The 22826-nt window shown below is 40.3% G+C and overlaps 1 protein-coding gene across 3 annotated transcripts in view; it reads right to left on the bottom strand.

The window, feature by feature from the left end:
- NECTIN3 (nectin cell adhesion molecule 3) overlaps positions 1-22826 on the bottom strand; it is a 132085-nt gene that overhangs the window by 32775 nt on the left and 76484 nt on the right. Inside the window, exon 6 of one of the 3 annotated variants that reach the window (XM_083173256.1) lies at positions 12591-14875. The exons of the other annotated variants lie outside the window; for them this stretch is intronic. Coding sequence (XP_083029382.1) covers positions 14295-14875 — 581 coding nt within the window. The 3' untranslated portion in view covers positions 12591-14294. Of the gene's footprint in view, positions 1-12590; positions 14876-22826 lie in introns of those variants that run through there. 3 annotated transcript variants of the gene reach the window in all.

Raw genomic sequence — 22826 nt, 5'->3', positions numbered from 1 at the left:
TTTTGAATCATGGCACCCTAGAGCAGGCATTCCCAACCACGGTCCTCAAGGCACACCAACAGTGCAGGTTTTAGGGATATCCAGGCTTCAGCACAGATGGATTAATTAGAATCACTCAGGTACTAATGAAGTCACCTGTGCTCAAGCCTGGATATCACTAAAACCTGTACTGTTGGTGTGCCTTGAGGACCGTGGTTGGGAATGCCTGCCCTAGAGCAGTGGTCGCCAACCTTATTTGGGGTGTGAGCTACCAGAGAAAAATGAAACTCCTTGAAGAGCTACTAAAAATATATTTTTTCAAATCTGCTAATTTCTCATGTGGTTCCTGTACCTGTTTGGCTAACTTCCAACGGATCCCCTCTCCATCTCGCAAAAACTCCCTCACTTATCTCTGTGGGAGTGTCAGCTGTTCTGCTGTCACCCACCAGTGGCTACCGGTGGTGTGCATCTTTTTGGGTCCCCGGAGCAGCCACCAGTCTACTATGGGACAATGACACTGGATCCCTCTGCAGCTGCCGGTGGCTTCTGGGTTCTCTCTTGCGGCCTTGTGGTGGCTCCCGGATTCAGGTCCTGATTTCAGGCACTTAATCCCAGCTGACAGCAGTACTGTAGCTAGGCGAGCTACCCAAACTATGACCGTGAGCTACTGGCAGCTCGCAAGCTACAGGTTGGAGACCACTGCCCTAGAGTATAAAAAAATGGGCCAATTTTTTTTTCCATTAGATTGGGTTTATATGTGATTCCTAGGGTCAGTTATATGGCAATGGGCAGGATTTGCTTCTGTTTGTACACATTTTATTATTTGCAGCCACGAGCACTGGTTTTGCCCATAAATAATTAACCATAAATAATTAAAATTGGTCCTGGACCACCAACCCAGGGCACCCCTGCAAGTGTCCTGAGGCACCCCAGGAAGCCACAGCACACAGTTTGGGAACCACTGCCTGTATTCAGAAAAGGAGGTAGCAGGGCTGTTCGAGATGGACACGGATATGCCTGCCCTTGAGTTTCCACAAGCTGACCATAATGATTTTTTAAATAATAATATAGTACACTTTTATGACTTGCAATATCACCACTGCTAATTTGTAATGTTGTTTCTTAATTTGAAGTATGAGAATGGTCAACTCACTCAGCCTCCTGAGGAAGGATGCGTGCTCCACACTCTAGGGAAGATGCCCCAGAGTCACCTGTAGACCTTGAGGAGCCAATGGTCCCTACTCCCCATCATCAAACTGGATTGACTCCCTGTTATGGAGTGATAAGAAAATGGAACAGTCGAATACCATCAAGATCTGCTCCAGGAGCTGCATGAACTGAGGTACAGTATACCATCAGGAGGAGCATGTGGGATATAACCTTCCATCTGGTCCAAACCCAGATGTCCACCACCTTGTGGTAGTAGGAAAACAACAAGAACACAGTTACTTTCTAGGAAAAAAAATTTGGAAAATGTTCCATTATGAAAAATAATACCATAATACAGTAGTTTTCCAAACTGGGTGACTCAGTGCACTTGCAGGGGTGCCCTGTGTAGATGGTCCAGGACCAAATAAAATTATTTATGGTCATTATAGGAAAACTCTGCTTTTGGCTTCCCAACATAAAATATGTGGTTAAACAGATGTAAATGTTGTCCACCCTCATCACATAACTGACCCTTGATGATATAAAACACAATTTACTTAACTTAATATGTTTTTCTGAATTTCACCCAAAAACACTTTTGGCCTAGGTGTGCTGTGAAAAAAAAGCTGATACTCTAGGTTGCCATGATTCAAAAAAAGTTTGAAAACGACTGGCTTGATATATTATGCTTGAAATGACAGGTGCAGCTACCATTTTCCACAAACACAGTATGATACAGTACTTTATGCAATTAAAGAATATCTGATGTTTTATTAACATTTCATATTCTCAACCTTAAAAGTATCTTTATATTAGTATCAGTATTGGTACTCTCCACAAATGGTAAGATATGTAAAAAGACTTTAAAAAAAGCAAAAGCAAAAAAACAAAACAAAAACTAAACTTTCTGGTTCAACTAAAACCAATCCATATAATTAGTTCTACTTAAACATATGAAAGGACTTGAAATAATTTAATAAAAATTTATTTCACAATGTCATGTAATCAACATTGCTTAACAGCAAATACAGCAAGCACCCACAATTTGCAATAATAACAAATCATGTGTAATAAAAACATAGTTCACTATAGCAAAATTATAAAAATTGGAAAACTAAAAAAAAGAAATCTGAAAATTACATCCTAACACTTACCAGAAGCGCAAGTATTTTATATATATATGTATAAAACTTCACATTTTATTATGTTCTTCTAGACTCCCAATGTATTATTGCAGATAAAATGAATATGTTAAACATCACTGTTTTGAAACTGATTTTACAATCTAATACTTCTGTCCAAATATTTATTTTTTGTATTAAACAGAAGAATTTATTTTTTTTGGTTTATTTTCAAATCTTACACATCCCTGAAAGGCAGCATTTAACAAATATTTATGCTTATACATACAATTCAAAGTATAAAATACAGAAAAATAAGCCACATATTACAAATCTATGAGCGCATTATATTTAACAGAGTACAATAAAAATAAAATGCTTAAAAATAGTACTTAAGTATCAAAAGGTCTGCAATGTGAACATTCACTGATCAATAATAACGGTTCAGTGTTATTTTTATACCTCAAAGATGGATTTAAAGTTAGTTAATAAATATTTTAGTTTCACCAATATATTTGATGATACCTTAAGTGTTGTTAGTAAAATTCAAAATCAGCAAACTTGTGTTTTAAAATCAATTTAAGTAGAAACAGATTCTACATAGCAGCTATAACTTTATAAATCTTTACAACATGTAGAAAAATTAAATACAAAAAGAGTATGGAAGACTGGAGACAAGAAAAACAAGGAACAATGAAGAGTGCTAAATCAGATCTTTAAAATTAGTTTAACAATATGTGGACTTTTATTCAATAATTATAGGATATATGTAATTACCATATGGTTTCATTAATAAACAGAGACATTTCTGGATGTGTAACTGCAGTTTTTACAAAGCCTCTAAAAATAAACATTTATTGGTATATTAACTTAAGTGTGGGTTTTTAGAACTGGAAATACCAACCATTCAGATTCTAGCTATTATCTCCTAGTAGGTGCTACATAAATGATAAATTGAATCTGATTGGTTGTAATGGGCAACATCTCCACTTCTAAAACTTTGCACTTTAGTAAACCCCTTAGTGTTTATGGATTCAAAGCTACACTTAAGGTAAAATAAATTTGAACACGTATTTCTGAAGGGCTGATCTCTAGTAAAGTTGAATATGCTTCAGAATGTAGTATATGGTTTATAACTGGATTAACCAATGCTAAATTATGAACACACAGATTATGCTGGATAGTGTGGTTGATAAAAAATATAAACAAGATAAGCAATGCAGTATACCTATTCAGATGATCATTGTGTCCAATTAAAAGCCACATAGACAAGTTTAGACTGCACAAAAACAACTGTTTTGCTAACATCACATAGAAACTGGTTACGGTAACTTAATCTGAAACCAGATCAAGCTAACTGAGCTAAAAAGGCCATATAGTACCATGTTGTGCCACGAATACAAGTCCTCATACTACATTAATCAAATAGAACCATTATTAATATCATAAGAAATCATATTTAGGGACTAACCTAGCAGATGAATTAATGTTGTTGCTCTTAAAATCAAATTTGGTGTCAGTAATGGACTGAAACCAAACCAAATAATCATAACAGAGGAAGGGCACCTAGGTGGGAATTCAATTGCACACTAAAGTCCTAAAACACAGTCAATGGCACAGCATTTAGCACCCCTTGTACCCATCCCTCACCCAAATCCTGAATTTGCACAAAACTGCTCACAACACTATTTGGGTGCAAGCCGGTCTATGCAAAATTGGCTTGCCATGAATTGCAGCTGGTGCAAACCAATTTGGATGGGTGAAGAGATCCGCCCATAATTGAACCCCCCCCCCCCCAAACTTTTTATTTAGTTTTTCAAGAAACATAAACCATCAAAAGCTATAAAGATCAGGAAAAGTAAGCTAGATCACCCCCTACCCCCTGTAATTCAGATCATGGTTTCTGTGCAATTCAACACCATTTCTTGAATGATGCCTCAAAAGCATGAGTAAACACAATGCATGCATTTCCCTGAATTTACACATTTAATTGAAAAGTGACTTTCTGTGGCAACATGGTGTATTTTGTTCACAAGACCTCTTTTTCAATGAATATTGGATAAAGTAGTATGTATGGAGGCGGACCTTCAGTATGTGGAATTGTACACTGTCCCTGAATCAAAATCACTACAGTGAGATCCATTATACAATCCATTATACAACTGAAGGATATAATGGGTACAATTAAAGAACATTACTACTCATGGACGTATACTTTTCCAATTTGCATGAAGCTCTTATTTGCTTCCACCTATCTTTAGGGTGCTCAGTCCACATATAAGCCATAGAAGATAACCCATACAAATAGGTTGGAGGAAATGAACCATTGTATTTAAAAGTTAAAATAATGAATCCACTTACACACAATATTAGAAAATAACCAGGAATAGGACATTTAATGAGAGAGGATGTGCACAAAAATAAGCAATTCAATGAAACAGCAAAACTTCCTGTGTACTAATTTGTCAATTAATTATAAAATAATGTTATTGTGTCTTTGAATTGTGGCTTTAACTAAAGCAATTGGAATGGCTGAAAAAAAAAGATACCAGAGATCTCATCATGCAAGTGACACACACACACAAATATATATATATATATATATATATATATATATATATATATATATATCCGTCGGTGAGGGAGGCACTCAGAGGCTTCTTCAAAAAAACGTGAAGTGATTTATTGAGGCGACGTTTCGGGGACAGAGCCCCTTTCTCAAGCCGTTGTTGTTTTTCACGGCTTGAGAAAGGGGCTCTGTCCCCGAAACGTCGCCTCAATAAATCACTTCACGTTTTTTTGAAGAAGCCTCTGAGTGCCTCCCTCACCGACGGATATTACATTGCCTTTTAGGCAACTAGGCACGGCACCGGAGCCATAGACTTTAATAGAGCCACCAGGAGTGCCGATTCTCACGGATGCTATATATATATATATATATATATATATATATATATATATATATATATATATATATCCGTAGAGGGATCCTGGTACTCGCTTAAAATCAGCAACCCGGGTGCCTTGCAAACCCTGTGGAAGCAGGGTGATGTAGAGGATTCAGTAATGAATCCCGGTGGTCGGGATCCCGGCGTTTAGAATCCCGATGCCGGAATCCCGACAGCCGAAATGCCGACAAGGGGGGGACGTGGATCGCCCCCCCTTGCGGGCTCGCTGCGCTCGCCACGCAGCTGGCCCGGTGCCTCGCTACGCTCGGCACACTAATTTATTCTCCCTCCAGGGGTGTCGTGGACACCCACGGAGGGAGAAAGTGTCGGCATTTCGGCGGTCGGGATTCTGAACGCCGGGATGGTAACTGCATCCCGATGTAGACTGGGATTGACAGCCGGCACTCCAGGGATTTAACAGCAGTATGAAACTTTTGTAAATAAAAGATGCCAACACAAGGATTGTGTGCCAATGTATATATATATATATATATATATATATATATATATATATATATATATATATATATAGGCTGTGTGGGGTTTGCTGCTGCACACAATGGAGTCGAGACAGCTGTTCAAAAAATATGCTTTAATGTGTACAAACACATATTCCTGTGCCCGACGTTTCGGGGTCCCGTGTGCCCCGTTTTCAAGGAAGGAGATATATACATACATACATACATATATACATACATACACATAGGAATTAGAGGTGCGCTAGCATTAAGGCCTAATACAACCTGCATCTGATTTGGTTTCAGTCCGTAATTCACCATGTAAACTCACTAGCACTAGGTCTTGTCTTAGTCTCTTAAGACCGCAGCTTCCAGCCTTTGTGGAATCCCAGGATCCAAGCTTGATTAAAACAGACATGGAGAAAGAGATGTATGGAAGCGCTTCATAGTGCAGTATCGCTTTTATTAAAAGGATTATTCACTTAAAACAGTTGAGCATAGATATTCAAAACTCGTACTCTGCTATTAAACAATGTGGGCTAAAATACCACATGATATCAAGGTTTACCCCAATCACCGTCAGAATCTTTGGGTGCGTCTCTCAGGTCCCGCTGCAGCATCTGTGTCCGTGCCTTAAAAGGATGCATAACCTGAAAACTCACCTCTTCAGGCAAGCCTATCATATTTAAGTTCTATATGCATAATCCTCAGAGGCACTTATGGATTTTATAGCTTCCCTTCTGGACTTGTAACTGTTATGCTATTACTGGTGCCTGTCCTTGTGTTTCCCTCCTATATCCCTATAGATTGTAAACTTGCAGCAGGGCCCTCTTACCTCCAAGTCTGTCTGTTGTTACCCAGTTTGTCTTATCAATGTTTACTATTGTAAAGCACAACATAATATGCTGCACTATATAAAAAACTGTAAATAAATAAATAAATAAATGAATACACCATCTGGCCGCTTGTCAGACATGCAGGAGAGACACTTGCCAGCATCTTAGCGTGTCTGTCAGACACAGGCGCTGCAGCGGGGCCAGAGAGACGCACCCAAAGATTCTTTAATAAAAGCGATACTGCACTATGAAGCGCTTCCATTCATCTTTCTCCAGAGTTCACTTCCCTTTATCAGTGTAAACATGCATTCTGGACAAATACTATATTAGCACCTGTTTTTCATTTAGAACAGTGCTGCCCATCATTGCACTGCACAGATGAACACATGCTCCATTACAGGAACCTTCCCAGTGATCAGAGTGCTAGTAGTGGTAGAGTTCAAAAGAGAGGGTAGAGATAGAAAAGCAGGATCTGGGTATAGTCATTATTTTCGGGAATATAACAACAGGCAAAGGTTTCCCAGCAAATATTGCTGCCAACCCCCTGTGTGATTTACAGACCCTTTCTGCTGTCTTTTCTCTCCTGGGACTTGTGAACCTTGCCCATTCTCTTCATAACTCACCAGTATAGCAGGGACTTCAATAACTGCTGCACAGGTCTATGAATGAGAAAAGACACATGAATAGATCCATAATAAAATGGCCACCTCCTGTCAAATATATTTGTCCTGATGCATGCATTATCTGTATTTCTTGGAGGAATGCATTTCCCCTTGATAGGAACCCTGTTTTTTCGGATATATTGCATCACTATGGTGTGATCTATGTTATTGTTTTTGAATCAATCCCACAATAATTATTACCTACAGCAGATAGCATAAAACTGCACCGAGGTTACGACCTGTTAGACAAGGATAAACGTGACAATGATTTTATTTCCAGGACCAAATCATGCAGTGCCCACTGAATGTACAGTAGCTTTGGCTCATTAACAATTCAAGCCTGGGATAGATACTTAATCTGATCCTATATAAATAAAATGTACATAAATGTGCTGAAAAAAAGGATCAGATTTTTAATTTTATGTTTGTATAACGCAGTCATTATTATATTTACATTTTTTGGACAAAGGGCACAAAAAAAACCCCAGCACAATCAAAAAGCACAAATTTATTTGGTGACAGCTGCCATTTTTTTATACAGGTTGAACACCTAATCAGAAATGCTTGGGAACAGAAGTGTTTTTGAGTTTGGTTTATTTGTATTTACATAATATGTTATTAATATGAGGATGGACCCGTCTAAACAGGAAATGCTTTTATATTTTAAATCTACCTTATACGCATAGCCTGAAGGTAAATTTTTACAAAAGATTAAATAGTTTTGTGCACCAAAATTTGTTTACACTGAACCACCAGAAAGCAAAGTGTCACTATCTCTGGTGGCACTTCAAAAATGTGGGATTTTGGATTACTTCTGGATTTTTGATAAAGGATGCTCAACCGGTGTAATGAGCTTTTTGAATTGTGTAAGAAACAAAGAATAGTTACATTTCAACCTAACCAGCACAACAAATTAGTGAGGCAGCCCTGACAAGTGGAAATGCGAGTCTCTATTAAGGCTACATAAAACGCAGACTCATTTTTTTTTAACAATTACCTATCAACGTCTACCAATTCTATTGTTTTTTTGGTGGGAAAAAAATATACAACATGTGTTATGTATTGTAGCTATGGCTGAATGAAAATACTGCAATAATAACACTTAAATCCAAATTTCCTATCACAAAACCTTATATATGATTGGTTGTCATCAACATATACATCTATTTTTCAACCATTCAATTGCAAAAACAAAATAAAATGGATTGGACTGCACATTGACTAACGTGAAGCCAGCTTTAGGTTTCAGAAGACACGTAAAGGAAATTCCTGTTCTTTTAAAAAAAAAAAGTAAAACAAAATAAAAGTGCACTTAAGTGTTCTCTGCATAAAAAACAAAACAAAGAAAAAAAAAAAGACTACAGCAGTTAAGGGGTCAATATGACCTCAACATTGTGGGTTTCAACTCGTAAAAAGCTTTAACATTAAATAATAAAAATTAAAGTTTGTACATTCTGAAATGCTAGTGTATTTAAACCCAGTCCTAAAGACAAGGTAAACACGCGTTCTGAGTTTAAACATACAAAATACATACTTTGGCATTGCTACGAAGTTTGATTACCTCAACATGTAAATGCAGACCTACTAATGCAGAAAGAAAATGAAACCAGCATGTTCTTTAGAGCTATAAATACATCTAAATAATCTAAATCAGTAGCTGTAATCCAACTGAAGAACAGTCACATATTAAATTCTTAAATTTTTGAAACTGATGGATTCTCTTGTTAGATGGCACTGTTACATAATTAAAGCATACAGAGTACAGAATAGAATTTAGAAGGTAGTAAGGCTACAGGCTTCACCACTTGGACGATATTGCTTCTACAAAGTGACCTAAAGCATAAAGCGCAAAATAGGATGAAGACACAACATAAAAAACTGCATTGTGGACTATGGATTCCTCAGTGTAATTAATAACACAATGACACATCATTGGACAACTAGCTAAGGGTATCAACAGTATCATAATTATCTGACACTTCATCCGGGTATAGTATAACCCACTGACCGTTGGGATTCTGACGGTTGCCCCGCTACAGGCTCAGTGGCTCACTACCTATTCTATTCACCCTCTATGGGGGTTGTGGACCCCCATGAGGGAAAATAGGCCCTGTAAGTCAGGATCCCAACTGTCTTGTAACAGTCGGGATTCTGATGTCAGATAAACAGCAGCACCCACTTCATCCGACTCAATCACACAGTTCTGTGTCTAGACTTTAAGGATAGTCATAAAAAGATGCAACAATTAATGGAGATCAATCAAAATAATTCTTATGTCAAATATAATTTATGCTATTGTGTAATTAAGATTATATTACTTGGGGTAATACTGCTCTTTACAGTTTTTTTTTTGCATGCACAAAGTCCTGATTAATGATTAAACAAGTGCACCAGGTAGCATGGTATGAAAGAGAAGTTATCTACACAATGGACAGAGCAGGAATCTATGCACCACCTCTATCCAGTGGGTGTGATTATATATTAAAACACACAAAAAAGCAAAAAACCACCTTTGTGTCAGGATGCAGTTGGACAGCAAGTAAATCTACAAAAAGTAGCTGCAAGTGGCTGATTTCAGCAGCTTCTGCAGCCCAGGAGACTAGACACAGCGCAATATGAGGGCAATTGACTAGATCGCTTAGAAATGAAGCATGGATCACTCCGTGTGTATGCCCCCGCCAATGGCTGTCGTGTGCGTCGCCAACACTGGACAAGATTTATACTACATGCAGTATAAATCTAGTCATTGCCAGTGTGCTCTCTCATCTGAGAACACTGGCCGTGACACACATCGCTGGTACATCCCTGGTTGCTGTGCAATCTGTGCATAACTAGATGGCTCAGCTCAAATGCACAATTATAATAACTAGAGCTCATCTGCATATTGGGATTTATTAGTGCCTCTCACTTTACAGGATTCCTAAATATTTCATAAGGAGAGGATTTATACATTTCAAAACATAAGCTGATAATGTCATATAACAATCATATTGCTTTGTGTTTTAGTTTTATAAAGGAAATCCTGTCTAACAAGTGGCTGAGGCTGTGTAGTGCAGTGGTGTCCAACTCATGGCCCTCCAGCTGTTATGGAGCTGCATGCCCTGCCACAGATTTAGGGGGAGATTCTGTAAAGCAACTATGCGGTAAAAAACCCATTATCGGGGTTTTTACCGCATTTTGATATGCAGCAAAACCCACACAGCGGGTTGTCGCTGCGAGGGGTATCGCCAGCAAAAGCTGGCGATACCCCATAGAAGCATATGGGCTTCTTAACGCGACCCACGTCGCCCTGAATGTACCCACACCGCCTCGCGCCGACACTCCCCTCACCTGCTGTGTCCAGGCAGCACAGCGTGTGCTGCCTGGACCGGTGACCTCCTCCCTGCACTGTAACCTCTTCCGGGTGTGCAGGAGGAGGAGAGGCCACCGGCAGCCCCGGGTAAGGGAGGGAGGGGGAGCCGCAGCAAATCGCCGGTAAGATTGCAAAGGACAGCTCTTAACGCAAGAGCTGTCCTTTGCCATAATTATTGCATATGTTACAGCATATGCGATAATTAGGTGTGCAGTAGCCGGCGATGTGCGGCGGAGCTGGGGCGTGGATGTTACAGCATCCCGCCCTTAGCAATCCATTATATAACATGTGTGGCAGGGCATGCTGGGATGTGCATTTCCACAACAGCTGGAGGGCCATGAGTTTGACCCTACTGGTGTAGTGTATAGGGAAGCAGACAGACAAGCTGTTGGACTGTGTGGCCACAGTAAGCATTTGCTGTCTGTGGTCCAAACAATGGCCCTTATTCTGGTTGGTGCGGCCAGAGCCGCACACGGGGCTCCGGCCGCACAAACCAATCCCCGCCCACCCTACGGATCGCCGCGGCCGTCCGTACACGGACGGCTGGCGATCCGCATAAAAATGGTGGAGGCTACGCCTCCACCATGGTGGGAGCTGCCCCCTGCATTCGATGGTCGTCGACCATCGAAGGCAGGTCCGCACGCCGCGGCAGCTCCCGCAAGCTGAGACCACACGGACAATCGTCCGTGTGGTAGCTTGTATGGGGGCTGAAAGCTGACATCCGGCGACGTCAGCTTTCCGCCCCCATGAGCTGCGTCATGCCCTCATTTCCATGCATACGCCCCGCGTTTGCATGGGAACGCCCATGAAACGCGGGGCGTACACATAGGGAAATGAGGGGATGAAGCCCCTCACTCCCCTATACGCCCCCTTTGCGGCGTAGTAAATTTATGTGCGGCGAATTCGCCTGCACATGCGCAGATTGACCTCTGCGCATGTGCAGACGGAAAACATCGGCGGTACGGCCGCACGCGGGCCGTACCGCTCGAATCTGAATAAGGGCCAATGTAAGACTCAGGACACTTGTATACTCTATTTGAGGACAGAATACCATTTGAAATGTTATCATATTACGATTGTTGGGAATGTATGATAATTCGCAACATACATTTTTAAATTGGATAAAAACACACTTGACCTCGACATAACGAGGTGCCCATACCTACAGCAATCAATTGAGGCAATTCAGGTTGTCCAACATATTGGATTTCAAAGACCATACAGGGCTGTAGATAAAAAAAATAATCTGCAAATCACTGAAAAATACTCAGTAATATATCGGTTCATATTGGTGGATTGGAGAATTGTTATGTTGGGTGGGGGAAAAAGGCAGAATCAGTGATTTATTTTCAATTGCTAATGTATGGGACCTATTAGTCGAAATAGCATAAAGTACTTAGGTACTTCATGCTTAAAAGTAGCTCTACAAGCTGTAAAGCTAGATAGAAGTGATTGCAGAATACACCATATGTACACCATTACGAGCATACACATGTATGTATGCATGCTTGTCAGTTTTAATCATATCATAAGTGGGTAGAATTCATGGTATCATTTTCATCTGGCCACTTCATTGCTCCTCAGCATCTCCATGATGCAGTCTTTCTGAGATTTGTTAGCACATTCACTATCCACAAAATGTGACATCTATACAGTCAAACTAAATTGGGATAAGCCCCCCCTCAAAAAATGTGGATGTGGGTGGGTTCCCTACTTTGCTCAGATGGTGGAAGTGCAAAATGGAATAGAACGGTTAATAAAAGCAGCTAATGGCTAAAGTGTTAGGAAAGAAAATACTATACTACTTATAAGATTTATATGGGTTTTAATACTAAACGGGGATTAGATGTGTTTTTTTATAGCAGAAGTTATATACAATGAAGTGTAAAACCAGTGTTTTGATGCATTTAGTTTTATTTAACTAATCATTTTTATTTGATTTCTTGTCATATTAATGTTTTAGTACATCATTTTGGTATTTGGATGGCTGAAAGACAATGTCTAGGTTGACAGTCAATAGGTCGACATAAGTTGCATGGCAATGGTCGACATAAGTCTTGGGGGATTTAATTTTATTTTTTGTACTTTGACATTTTTTACCATCCATGAGGGCCTCCAACTGGGAATGGTAAAATAACCCAAAGCATGGAAAACAAAATGAGCCATAGAAGGGTACGCGGTACACTAATTATGCATTGACGTTATGAGGTGTCTATATTGGGATTGGAATATGCCAGATGATGTAACACACCGAATGGCCTAGGTCATGAGGCTCTCCACTTGCTTGGGTGGGCCTACTGTCGAGCTGTCCTTCCCGAAAAGGATGGCAGATAGTTTGGGAGTCCCTAAGATTGAGAATACAGAGCACATTTTGCCTTTTATTTACCTCAATTTAAGACCAACCTATCAGGGAGATTTTTCAAGCCTTGGAAATTGATAAAGTACCAATCAGCTTCTCTCACTTTTAAGTTTGAAAAATTACACTTGGGAGCTGATTGGTTTGCACTTTATATCAAAGCTTTGATTCCCTCTGCCCAATATACATTTTTATTTAAATGGAATTAAGGGTTAAACATTATATCTTGCCTACACATAGCATTGCAGCAGTTTTGTGAGCGAAACCGTTGTAGAATATAGTCTATAAATTTACTAGGGACCAGGGATAGAACTGAGGCAAAAGATGACTAATGTTCTTCATACAGTTGATCCCAGTTAGTTGATAAACTACAGTCTGATGATATATTAAGTTTAGCAGACAAAATGGCTGCAAGCGCTACATAGGCAAAAAGTTGTACTTTGCACTGCCAATAGGATCAATGTAAATCTCCACACTGCAAATAGTTCAGTATGGCTCCTGTAAAATACAATTAAATTATACAATACATTCTTCTATTAATGATGTACCACAACAAAACGCAATTGATTAGGGAAAATAAAAGTCTCTGTGGCTACAATAAAACAAAATATTTCTTTTTAATAAGCTATTTATCGAAAACGTAACAAAAAAACATGAAAAAAATTAAATAAAATTACAAATCTGATCTACACCGTTTGGATATTTAAATGCTATACGCTTTTAAAACACTTTTTTTGAGTGAAATACTAAACATACAGCACTTAATCTGAACTATAGAAAAAGTAGAAAATTGCTAAAAAAGACCTTACAAAAATAAATTGCGTCCTTGACCGTGGTGAAGCATTTTACAAATGTTCTGGATTGTTCTCTTAAGTGCTCGTCTAAAAGTAACTGGACTGTTGTACATTAATTGGTAGCAGCAAGGTTTACTTTTGTTTGTTTTTGGGGGCACTTTCTAAGCTATAGCAGAAAATGCAATGGATATGGATGGAAATGAGTACAATCACCAGTGTTCTAAAATATTGAATTTTGCTCCACTACTGTAACTGCATGAGCTACTATATAAGGCTTACTTATACAAGGGTAGTAAGCAGCAGAAACGTACTGTAATCTATAGCAACAGGATATTTACATTCAACTTAAACATGTTTGATCAACTTAAAATGTATTGGTTGCTATGTGTTATAGCACATTAGTGCTGGTAGCACCGTACTAGCAAACAGTTTGCTATTCTAACAAAACAAATATTGAAAGCTTAATGTATTTACATGGTACAAATTTAACTGTATGCGAGAAAAGAACATTTTACAAATCCAATTTTAAGTGGTGGTAAAACAGGTAAGAAAACTTGGCAGAAAAAAAAAAAAAGATCAGAAATGTAAATCTGACAATCGTTTGCTGAATGCTCATTAAAAGTCCTCCTGCAGCAGTTGCTACACATACCACTCCCTTCTGGATATGACAGAACCATCCATATGGGAAACTAAGTCATCTTCATTGTCGAAGTTCTGATTATACCTTGAAACCACAGGTATGTCTTTGTCAGTATAATTGTTAACTGGCCTATCAAACTGCTCTTGATATCTGTTATAGCCAACATGGTTCCATTCAGAGTTGTCATCATCATGTAGGTATTCATTATAAATATGATCATTGCTTTTACTCTCAACCTCCTTTTTCTGGTTTTGAGGATATGGATCAAGGTCTTCAGGCTGGAAAACATCAATTTGGGACTCTTTCTGCATATCAGAAGGAGGAATGTAGCTTTTCGTAAAATAATCCCCACGGAACGTCTGTTTCCTTCTATGGTATAAAACTCCAATTAGCGCAATCACAAGGATCAAGAAAAGGCAACCTCCTACTACGCTGCCAATAATGGTGCCAAAATTTCCATCCTGCATAGTTGCCATGGTTGAAGCTGGGATATGGAACTTTCTGGAAGTTGTTGCTAAGACTGCATCAATGGCTGAATGGGTCTGTGGAATTGTAGGAGGTGGAGTAGTAGCAGGAGGATCTAATGAAGAATTAAAACATGGACAAACAAAGGAAAATAGTGTCAATATTTGCTAGTTACCAAGGTTGATAATGACAATGAACATGGTCATAAATTAATATTTTGTCTGCAAATATATATTTTTTTTTAAGCACAGATCTTGTTTTGCACAATCAAGGGACTACATTTTTGTGAATATTACCAATATAATAAAAATGGAAACTCATCAGTTAAAAACATACATTTAGTCGTTATCAACATAATTTTTTTTTACATATTTTACCTAGAGCAAAAGCAGCTGTAGGTTAAAGTGCACCTATGGATTACACACAATGGAAGCAGCCTGACAAAATGGCTGCCACCACTGTGCGTGAGTGATGTAACTAGTCCCTATTTAATTAGAACCTGCATGCTCAAGAAAAGAGCACACAGCCATTGCCATGGAGTATAGATAAAATCAAACAAACTTCTTTTTTTTTTAAACCGGTGGGAAATTATGTACTGTAACTTAAAAGGACTGGAACTAGATGAAACTGCTTTAGGAACTATCAGCATAACACAGCAGTTTAAATAAAACAAGCAGCATATGTACCTGCTTATACAGATTTATGGACAAATTTACTTAATTTTACCAGGAACACATTCAATTTTCTTTAGTTTGTCTCATCACTAAATTTTGTATGCGGAGCTGTGAGCACTGAAGCTTTCACACTGTTGATTTTGCCGCACAAATCGTGTCTAGAGATGACCGTATATTTTCACAGCATAGCGCATTTAATCCAACTTGAAAGGACAGGAATCATGTGTGAATCAAGCAAATTTTATTTTTCTTATCCTGTGAATGAATAAAATCTCCCTCATACTGAAATAAAGTGTGAAAAATTAATCACATTACCAGAAAATATTTGTTTCATAGCTGCCGGTTATCGGGATTTTTTACTGTTACATATGCATCCCCTAATAGAAAGGTTATTTCCTCCCTTTCTACATACCATATATACTCGAGTATAAGCCTACTTTTTCAGAATTTTTTTTATGCTGAAAAAGCCCATCTCGGCTTATACTCGAGTGAGGGTCCCACTTGCGTCAATACGGTTTCCCAGTTTTTTATTATAAAATTAGGTGCCTCGGCTTATATTCGGGTCGACTTATACTCGGTACTCTATACCAATTATAATAACGTTTTTCCCCCTTTCAAGTATAAATGAAAAATGCATTACAGTTGAGAAGAATTATGAAGGTAGAAAATGAACTGATATGCTTGATATTACCCTTTTCCTCTAAACTGTCCCATAGGAGTACATTTACTAAGATGGGAGTTCTATTGGAGATGGGATGTTGCCCTTAGCATCCTATTATCTTCTAGAAGGTGCAAAAAAAATAATAGGTAGAATCTGATTGATTGCTATAGGTAACATCCTATATTCAATAGAACTCCCATTTGAGTAAATTTACCCCATAGTGTGCCAAAGATATGGTAACCTGCCCAGCTCTGCTATTCACTAGAATTTACCAGATTAAATTGTGTATTAATTATATCAGGAGCACTTACAGCTGTTGGCTTTCAAACCACAGTATCCCTATTTACATTTGTTCATGTGAAAGGTTTAAAATGTATAAGATTGGGGGCAGATATACTGACAATCTGATCACAATTAGGCAGCAGTTATACTATGGTTTATTAGCATCACATAACTGAAATATATATATATATATATATATATATATATTTTATTATTATTATAATATAATGATTATTAATGAATGGCTATACCTAAGAACTTCCCACTTAAATGTGATAGAGACTGAGGTGGACATTGAACTTTAACAATTCTGTTGACTAGATCTGTGCATTTATAGTCAAAAGAGAAGCATTTTTATATTTTGCAGTCATCATCATTATCAAACATAATAAAAGGTCAGAGGAAGGTCAGTAGGATTAGAACAGATATTATTGTATCTGCAAGATGATACAACTTGCATCATGTTATTTAGTGTAGTTGTTAACCAAAGTTAGTCACAGGTGTGAGAAAATGATGGACATATTGAAGGGATTCTGAATTTGTTAAAACACAAAAACCAAATAACAAAAGGTGGTCCTAGTCTTATTTAGCGCACTTACTACTCTTTATCAGACACACACTAGTATGATAGTAGCAGGCACTGGTCCAAATGCAGCGACCCCCTCTATCAAGGGGTGGGAATACAGGATTTGAAGTGTGGTAAATATAAACATATTAGGCCAGTAATTATTGTAAAACACAAGGATCAGATCCATTTTCACCAAAATTTCAGAATAACTTTCATTTGTTACTATACCATAGAAAAAATATACTGTATATACTCGAGTATAAGCCGACCCGAATATAAGCCGAGGCACCTAATTTTACCACAAAAAAACTGGGAAAACTTATTGACCCGAGTATAAGCCTAGGGTGGGAAATGCAGCAGCTACTGGTATATTTCCCTGTATAAAAATACCAGGACACAACAGACTGCTCCCCTTGCATAATAGCAGGACACCACAGGCTGCTCCCCCTGCCTAATAGCAGGACACCACAGGGGGCTCCCCCTGCCTCATAGCAGGACACCACAGGGGGCTCCCCCTGCCTCATAGCAGGACACCACAGGGGGCTCCCCCTGCCTAATAACAGGACACCACAGGGGGCTCCCCCTGCCTAATAACAGGACACCACAGGGGGCTCCCCCTGCCTAATAACAGGACACCACAGGGGGCTCCCCCTGCCTAATAACAGGACACCACAGGGGGCTCCCCCTGCCTAATAGCAGGACACCACAGGCTGCTACTCCTGCATAATGCATTACAGGCTGCTCAGGCTGGGGGACACCACAGGCTGATTCCTGTGCTGACAGCTGGGACACCACAGGTTGATCCCCATGCAAGGGACACCACACACGGAGGGGGGAGGGAGAAGCCACCGCTTACCTCCTCCATCATCCGACTCCAGGGTGTTTAGGGTGCGCCGCTGACAGGCTCCACGGGGGGGGGTACGCGGCCGCCGCCACTGCCCTGCCGTCCACTTCGCTACCCAGCTCCACTTTGAAAAAAGGCGCGGCTACGGCAACATGGCCGCCGGCCTCCTGCACTGAGGACATGTATAGTGCAGGAGGCCGGCGGCCATGTTGCCGTAGCCGCGCCTATGTTTAAAGTGCAGCCGGGCAGCGAAGTGGATGGCTGGACGCAGGAAAGAAGCCACTGACTCGAGTATAAGCCGAGTGGGGGCTTTTTCAGCTAAAAAGAAGGCTGAAAAACTCGGCTTATACTCGAGTATATACGGTATGTTGCGCTATGAATTTTTTTTTTTCTCAGCGAGACACGTTTTCATATTATGGAACAGAAAGACGTTGCAGGGAGCCAAGGCTGGCGACTACGGTGGATGCGGGAACAATTCATTGAACAATTCATGCAATTTGGCCGCAACAATTCCAGATGAGGGAGCCTGTGCATTGTCGTGGTGGGAAAAAAAACCCATATGAATCAATCTGAAATTTGGTATGGCGCGGTTTGAAAGATGGTAGTACACGATAGTAACACCAACTTTCCTCAGCAATGCCACCTGTCTTCAAATACAGGTACTTATTGATCCAGCCTCGTATACATACACACAACTTAATGGCAGATACCATATTATTAATATTAGAATATAGTATCTGCTGTGGTGGCACTACACGTACCAGCATGTAGTGGTGTGCAATACACTATACCACAAAATAATTTATCAAAATGTTTGCTTATGCTCTATTCTGACAGAAAATATATCTGATTCTGCATATGGTTTGAGCTATATTGTCAAAAAGAAGTTACAAAGCCAATAATTTATTGTGATAAACTGCACAGTACAATATATTGCGTAGGAAGCTCTAACATATATAGCCCCTCTTCGCTGGGTACCGCATTCATAATAATCGCATATGCTCTTACAGATCCATCCCTGGGAGCAGCAACATTAAGATGGCGCCGCGGATGGCTGCCTAGGATCTGTGCGACTAGCCAAATATCTACCCTGTGTCACCCCATGTAGTGTGCTATATCGGTACGGTTTTACTTGCTACCTATGTGGCTTGCGCCGCTGAATGGCTGCCTGGGTGCTGCTCAGCTCCGTAAATATATGTTCCCCATGTCCGTGTTCCTCATTAGAGTACGTCCAATGCATATCTGTACATGTTATGTGTATCTGTACTGTCACTGATTTACTTGTTTCTATTCTGGCTGTTGCACAGCAATCCAAAACTAATTCCTAGTATACGCAAGTATACCTGGCCAATAAAGCGGATTCTGATATGCAATTATTAACACAAGGCACTTGCGATGCAGCTCCAGCCCTGGACTTCTGGGCCTGAGACCCAGGAGTCCGCCTGCATATACGCAGATCCCGGTGCCGGCCGCGGGGCATGCTGGTAGGGATCCGTGATGGATCCCTCTCGCAGCGCTGTGGTAAGAAGCCCATAGGCGGACACTGCGGAGGGGCAATAGAGCATACAGAAATGCAGTAAAAACACAGATAATGGGTTTTTTACCGCATTTCTGGTTTAGCGTCCATATACCAGGATGCCCATATACCGCTCCTGCTATTGGGAAAACAATGGGATTGGAGTTTGAAATCATAAGGTTTAAATTCATGTTACTTTCTGTGCAGTTTTGCCACTAGTAAATCTTTCGTTTTCCGAACCTATTAAGTGCCTTACTACAATACAATACTTAATAGTCCCTAGCTAGCCTGTCCATTTACAACTTCAAATAATGGCATTGTTTCTTCCTGGCTCTGTAGGGTCTTTACATTCATAGAATAGGCTGAGTAAGTTGGACATATATGAACTTCGCTTCATGTAGTATAGAGAAATGTGCTTCACCTCAATCTCAATCTCCCAGCAGTAGCTTGAAAAGAAACTCTTAAGGTCCATACACACTGGGCGACTATGCCCAGCGTGTATGGACAGCAGGGAAAGCCACTCAGTGCATACACACTGAGTGGCTTTCTCCTTGCCTGGCGCCGACGGAGGAGGAGGACGGCGTTGCATAGCGCAGAGCTATGCAAAGACATCCTCAACACCGCTCATCTGCTGGTATAACCAGCAGATGAGCTGCTTTCCCGGCGATGATACACACTGGCGGCTGTGGGGCATACACACTGGGCATACACACTGTGGGGCATACACACTGCTTTCCCGGCGATGTGGGGCATACACACAGGATGTTTTGAGCAGCTTTCAGCTCAAAGTTGCCCAGTGTGTATGGGCCTTTGGTACTTGTGTATTATCACGGCGCCCCCGATTTCCATCGCAGGGCATTGTACAATGAAAAAATCGCATCGCATGTGATATGATCGCATGCAATGCGACGCAATTTCACCCGATTTTTAAATTAAATGCCCCCCCCCCAGACCCGATTTTTAATTGTATACCCACCCTCATGGGTCATAAGTATGTGAAATACCCCCCATTGTTAACGCCGGCCCACTATGAACGCCAACCCGAAGCGTGGCCAGCGCAGCGAGCCCGCGAGGGGCGGCAGTACGTGTCCTCCGACCTTTTCATACCCCCACTATCCACGTCGGCGTGGAGTTGACTTTATAAAGTGTGGCGAGCGCAGCCAGCCACCGAGCCCGAAGCATGGCGAGCGCAGCGAGGGGACGCGTATACCTGTGAAGTAATGCGTGTCTGCTCGCCACACTTTATAAAATCAACTCCACGCCGACGTGGATAGTGGGGGTATGAAAAGGTCGGAGGACGCGTACCGCCGCCCCTCGCGGGCTCGCCACGCTTCGGGTTCGCGTTGATATTGGGGGGCCGTTAACAGTGTGGGGGCATATTACATATTTATTACCCATCAGGGTGGGTATACAATAAAAAAATCGGGTCTGGGGGTGCCATTTAACATGGGACTCAATGGCAAATCGCGCCGCATCGCATCACATGCCATTGTAATGGCATGGGATGTGACCCGATTTTAAAATTGTATACTCAGCCCAGGAAAAGGCTGAAATCGGGTCCATCGCATACCTTAATTAGTGTTATGCGATGGGCGCCGTGATAATACACAAGTACCAGGCCTTTACATCATTACTCTGCTTTTAGTATTTAGATGCTTAGAGAGGTGATGATATTTGGTATAGCTTCAATTACTCAATATAATTAAAAGGTTTAAACATAATATATGCCTCAAACAAATACATTATATGATTTTCAGTACAATATAGAGGACACTGGTGTTAAAATACTTCATGGATAATACTATTAAAGTTACATAAGGACATGTGAGTGATTACTGTACAAGAACACTATGAATATACTTCTAAATAATTTAGACTTGTAGGAGACGGTGACAAATTCAATTTTGTTCATGGACCAGAATGCTGCTAATTTTATTGCAGAACAAAATGCTCTTTTAATTACAACTGGAAATGCATAAAAGAGATTCTCATTTTACATCCCCACTTGGAACACTTAATTTACTAGTGCTTTTTCTATGACTGGTGACTTTATAAAGCCTGTGTCCTTAATTGAATCAGCACCTTAATCATGCAATAGGCAGTGTGGTCCTCTCCTGTTTCCTTAAAACTAATTTATACCAGATTTACCTTTTTCTAGAACACATTATATTGTTTCTCTTTTCAACGTTATTGATGAGGACAGAATTGGCTCAGTCCTCCTGCTTTCTCAGCAAATCAGCTCCTGGCTTCAGGTAACGCATAGTTTATCGAAAGGCAAAACAAAGTCAGCTTATATTGAACATAAAAGCATATGTTCCCAGAATATCTGCCAGCTGGTTATTTGTTTTTTTAAATAAAAGTGATAAAAAGATAGTGACATGTCAAAACCAGTGGGCGATACTGTATAATGATAGGAGTTCCATAGTTTCCAAGATTTAAAAAGTGTTTCCCAGGATACTTTGGGTGGGATGTACCAAGCAACTGCAGTACATGCCCTCACACATCGCAAAGATACTAATCGCATATGTACTAACATATGCGAATAGTATGGCAAAGGGCAGTACTAGCGATAAAAGTAGCCAGCGGGGGAGTGAGTGTGTCCCAATCGACTCTCCCTCTCCTCCTGTGCCTAGCAGCTAGCTGCTCATACGGCTGCAGGGACTGCTGTGCGCCTCCTCCCTGTTCCCGGAAGGTGCTAGGGAGGTGGAGGCCACTGGTCGGGGCAGCACATCAGGAGGCTGAACTGACATCAGGTAAGGGGGGCGGCTCGGGTAGTGTGGGGTGGCAAGGGTAGCAAAAAGAAGCCTATAGACTTCTATAAGATGTGCGCAGCTTAAGCACAAGCCACCACCTCCAAAGCAACATATAAATGGTCAGTATTCCACAGGAAAATGCTGTTTTTTTGCATAGATCTCTATCATCTATCTATCTATGAGGTCAGCCTACAAGACAGTGTCCATAGAAATTGTTAAAATAATCTAACAGTATTGCTTTCATCATTGTTTGGCAAGCATGATGGAAATTGTAGCTCATCAATGTGTATTTGCAGGGAAGCAGCTGTAAAACACTGTGCCCCACAGCTAAAATATTGTGGACGTCTGTTTGTTCACTTGTTTTTGCACGAAAACCAGGACAACTGTGGGGTTTGAAGCGGTCTCATACATTTAGAAACACAGGCAAGCTATCAGTTACAGGGTATAAACAGTAATGAAACCAGACCCATAAAACAAAGGCAAGAAAAGAAGCATCTTCTCGCTCCTTTAAAGAGGACTAGATCACTAGATGGCGATATAACGCAGAAAATGAACTAGAACAAAAGAAAGGAAGTGAATAGGGTAATGTCTGAAACTGAAAAACCAATTCCTGTGCAGTAATAATGGTGGTATATGACAGATATGCTGTTAAAAATCCTTGGTAATCACCTGTCAGACACGTTACAGTGGTAGAGAACTAATAGTTACCTTCCTGTCACCAGCAACATAGAGCCACAACTGGCCCCCAAGTTTATAGTAATATCTCAG

The sequence above is a fragment of the Crinia signifera genome, chromosome 2 (genome assembly GCF_055691185.1).
Source record: "Crinia signifera chromosome 2, ASM5569118v1, whole genome shotgun sequence".
Lineage (NCBI taxonomy): Eukaryota > Metazoa > Chordata > Amphibia > Anura > Myobatrachidae > Crinia > Crinia signifera.
This window is presented reverse-complemented; position numbering and strand designations above follow the sequence as displayed.